We start from the raw sequence: 4,849 nt of genomic DNA, 5'->3' as shown, positions 1-4,849 counted from the left end.
GTGGAAAGAGAGCGCAATTTTTTTTGTTAAACAAAGACCCAGTCATAGGGAACGCCTGGGAGTCTGGCATTGCAGGTGCAGTCATGCATAACATATCGTACATCGCTGAAACAGGACATAGTGGGTGGTTTGCTAACCTATGTAATGCAATTTCTTGTATACGACCTTTCGTTTGGTTATTTTTTGACCAACCAACTTTAATTGTTATTTGTGAACAGCCCCCTGACATAGATACACAATTCCTTGTCAATTGTTTTTTGTTATCAAAACCTCCTGCATCCGTCCCAAACAAGTTGGATTTTCTTAACAAGCCAAAAAACATAGTAAGGCATGATGCCCAGAATACATAGTCATCTATATGAGAGAATTTAAGTTGTTTTTTTAACTTTAACAATATTCAGGCGTCACCGGAGGCTTGCTCTGAACATCAGTTCCTTTAACTTTCTCAATGCCCTTAATTGTTGTTTTAATATACCATGAGTCATCACATGGATTGGGAAGATTACATTCTAAATGGATAATACGGATAATATTCATATATTGCTTAACAGAACTAGGTTTTAATTTCCGCGCCAAATAAGCTGCATATTTGGCAATATTTATTTGCGAAATAGGTGCAGGCGCTATTCTCATTTTTTCACAAAAAGAAATATAAGACCGTAAATGTGTTTGATAGGTCTTCTTTGTGTTGGCTGTAAAGGCCTGTCCGCGGTACATGTCAACTTCACTTGTTAATTCATTGGTTAAGGCACAGGCACCTAGACAAAAGAAAAAAGAAGGCATTCCATGACATATGATTTGTGATAACAAAAGGAGGGGTTAAACCATGATGCCAGTTACTTAGTAATTTACATAACAACAAACATTTACCATGTTCATGCAATCTAGATATTGTATCAGGTATTTGGTTCAGACTCCCAGATACATGTATCGCTCTAACCGTTATATTGAGTCGTGCACATTTGAAGGCATATTTTCTAAGTAAAGAATTAATATAACTATTTCTACACCAGCCTCTGTTTAAGACACATTTTGTAACCATGCTATCTGTATGCACCACTACTGTTTTACCAGCCCATAAATGCGCCCACGTGTCAAATGAGTTAACTACTGCACAAATCTCCTTGTAATTAATGTGAAGCGATGATGCCGCAGGCTGGTCGCAATCAAATACTAAATAGCGCCAAGAGCCAGACCAAAAGGCACCGGCGGCGATATTGCTTGCATCCACATGGACGTGCTCAGGCGCTGATTCATTATAATATACTATCCCATTAAACACACTTAAAAATGAAATCCACCATTGTAATTCAAGATGAAATGAATATGACAAAATTATTTTATGCTGCTGCTGCTTTAGAGGCTTAATTATGTCCAGGACACGAGTAGGAAAAATCATCCCTCCAGAATTGCCTGGCATCGTGTTCATGACTGGATCTGTAGCTGCTGTTTGCTGGCACGTTTTTTTTTTTGAATGCATTGAGCTGCTGCTTTAAACGAATTATTTTTTCCTCGCCTAATTCGACAGTGCTGTTAGAAGTATTGATTGTTAATCCAAGAAACTGAATGTTTTGGGTCGGTCCCACAACTTTATTATAACTAATATAAAATCCAAGTTCACGAAGTAGCTGCATAAGTGTAAGCATCCAATATTTACATTCCTCATACGTTGGGGTAGTGATAAAGAAATCATCTAAATAAGCTACAACCCCATTGCATCCTTTACGATTTCATGATTCGTTTAATAGCTTGCGATAAGCGGTGAAAATGTCCTGGACCTTTATTGCTACCAAATGGTAACCTAGAATCAAATAGGAAGGTGGGGTGACTGTCACCCTCAAACGTCCAATGAATACCAGTGGCTACGTAATTTTCTGGATGGATAGGCACTGATCTATAAGCTGCTTGGAGGTCGATTTTTGCACAGTAGAAAAATGGTTTGGCTAATTTGCATGCATCACGAACGGTTTGAAATTTGGTGCTTTCTGGTAGAGAATAATCATTCATAGCTTCTCCTACTGGTCTACTGCCGTCATGAATTAGTCGAATATTTCCATCCTCTTTCGGGATTGCAGCAAGAGCACTAGTAACTGTTGGCTGTTTAGATGCTACAACATAATGACCTTGAGCTATTTGATTCTTTAATTCTTTCTCCACTAATGTTTTAAAACGAAAGGAAGAATAATGGTTATTTTCTATCACATTTTTTAGTTGACTATCTTTTTCAATAATTCGAAATCCATGCTCTACTCCGTCTAAAATGAAATCTTTATCTTTATCACACTCTAACATTTTCCTCCAGGAATTTAATTTACTACTAATGGATGCTTTATTACCTAAAAATTCACATTGGTGGGGATTGATAGGAGGAAAGGGGCTTAACGCTAATGGGCTTTCCTCACTACTATTTGTCTGCTGCTGTGTATCCTATGCTGAATTGACACCCACATGGTGATCTCTGCCTCCATGCTCTCGACTGCCACACAAGCTACACAAGTGGTTAAATCGGCATGTTGTGCCATATGTACAGGCACCTCTGTTGAATTGTCGACAGACCTCCTTGTTGCTGAACTGAATGGTATTGGGTCCACGAGACGATTCCCAGTGTTTTTTTGTCGTTTGAGGAGTGCGATCACGAAGCACTACTGTCGCCAGGTGAGGGGCGTCTGTCCCCCATATGAAGTTGTCCACTGACTGTCGCTGACGATATTCGTCGTCGAAGATGAGAACTGACTGCCATGTGTATCTCATGGCAAGTTCACCCACCATCTCTGTGTATTTGATGTATTGATGTACATCAAAATTCGGCGATAATCCTATCAACTTAGCCAAAATCCTTGCATTTGCTGCTATCCACATGGCTGGCGAAACCTTGTCTAGTTTCACTTTTGCGTTTATGCGAAGGCTAACACTCTCTGTGATGTTAACTTCCTCGTCGGTAACCAGCGAGAGAGAAATAAAATCAACAATTTTAAAGTAGGTACTCCTACCTGAGACACTCGACTCTTCAGAAGGTTTGATTCTTACAGCACCAAGGAGGCTAGATAGGCCTCCATCATCATTCGATGACGCACACATAGGTCCCTTGCCGTGAAGACATTGCAGGTTTTTGACTGCCATCTTTAGAATGGCTTTGTGTCCTTTTTTAATATCTAATTCACCAATATCGCTGTCCGTGGCACAAAGAAGGGCTGCCAAACTGTCGAACCCCTCTTCAACCAAAACATTAGCAACTCCATTTGGAAAGTCTTTAGCGAAATCAACAAATGTAAAATCCATGGCAATTATAAAGTAATAAAGATTGAAGAAGAAATTAAACAATGTATAGAAAAAGTTGATGCTGCTGCTGCTGCTGCTATATTACAAATGATACCTAATGCAATTCTCACCTACTATCTAACACCCTTCCTTTCTCCCATCCCGCCCCATCCCTCCAATTCAACACTGTAGTCATTGTCCTCACTTTCAACCCCCATCCTTCACACATACCGACACACACATACGCACACACACACACACACACATACTCACACACACACACATATACACACACATATTTGCCCACCTACCCACCCTGTACCCATCCAAGATGAATGACAGTATTATTATCTAGTATGTATCAAGTATCTCATTCATTCCCCCTAATCCTCGCCCACCCACCCACCTACACCAGCTTACATTGCCGTTTAAATTAACCTTATCCTCATTCTGTCGTCTAAGCCACACTTATTGTAGCGCTTTGAATCGATACCATACAAACGTTATACTGTAAGGGGGAGGAGGGGAAGGGGAGAGAGAGAGAGAGAGGGAGAGAGAGAGAGAGAGAGAGAGAGAGAGAGAGAGACAGAGAGAGAGAGAGAGAGGGAGAGAGATAGAGAGAGAGAGCGATAGAGAGAGAGCGATAGAGAGAGAGAGAGCGATAGAGAGAGAGAGAAAGAAAGAAAGATAGAGAGAGCGATAGAGAGAGAGAGAGAGAGAGCGATAGAGAGAGAGAGAGCGATAGAGAGAGAGAGAAAGAAAGAAAGATAGAGAGAGCGATAGAGAGAGAGCGATAGAGAGAGAGATAGAAAGAAAGAAAGATAGAGAGAGCGATAGAGAGAGAGAGCGATAGAGAGAGAGAGAGCGATAGAGAGAGAGAGCGATAGAGAGAGAGAGAGAGAGAGAGAGAGAGAGAGAGAGAGAAAGAAAGAAAGATAGAGAGAGCGATAGAGAGAGAGAGAGAGAGAGCGATAGAGAGAGAGAGAGAGAGAGAGAGAGAGAGAGAGAGAGAGAGAAAGGGGGGGGGGGGGGGGGGGTGGCAGTTCGTTGTTTTGTTTACGTAACCGTGACTTTTGACCTAAGATGTCATGTATTTTTAAACATACTGTCAGTGGTCTCGTTGAGTGGATTCGTGGAAAACCTGACGGTTTCTGTATGAAAGCCATGTCAGTTAGTTAATAACACTTTAAAATGGATTTTATATAGCGCAATATCCACTAAACGTGCTCAATGCAAAAAACTCATTACGTATACAGTTGTACAGTTGTAATTTAAAAAATGAATATAACAGCCAATCATGGAACGTTGCGGGTACAAAACACCTCTTCAGCCACAAGAAAAAAAAAACAATGAAAAGATGAATACTTTCTGAGAAAAAAACCCCAAAAAAAACAATGAAAACATGGATACTTTCTGAAAAAAAAAAAACAAAAAAAAAAAAAAACAAAAAAAAAAAAACAAACATTGAAAACATAAATTAAATATCTAATATTTCTCCATTAGTTTTCTTCTCTGTCCATGCGATTCTTAACAGCCTTCGAAGAAACTACATTTCACCGTACTCAGGTAAAAAAATAAATACCTGCCGTGA

General features: G+C 39.9%; 1 protein-coding gene across 1 annotated transcript; it reads right to left on the bottom strand.

Moving 5' to 3' along the window:
- Positions 1-1,364: 1,364 nt before the first annotated feature.
- On the bottom strand, positions 1,365-2,292 carry LOC144979229 (uncharacterized). Its single transcript, XM_078925837.1, is given in 2 exon segments — positions 1,365-1,707; positions 1,709-2,292. Coding segments are annotated over 2 exon segments (927 nt in total).
- Between the last annotated feature and the right edge of the window lie 2,557 nt (positions 2,293-4,849).

The sequence above is a fragment of the Berghia stephanieae genome, chromosome 9 (assembly GCF_034508935.2).
Source record: "Berghia stephanieae isolate SIO BIC M18660-M18661 chromosome 9, UCSD_Bste_1.3, whole genome shotgun sequence".
NCBI lineage: Eukaryota > Metazoa > Mollusca > Gastropoda > Nudibranchia > Aeolidiidae > Berghia > Berghia stephanieae.
Note: the sequence above shows the minus strand (reverse complement) of the source record. Positions and strands in the feature narration are given on the sequence as shown.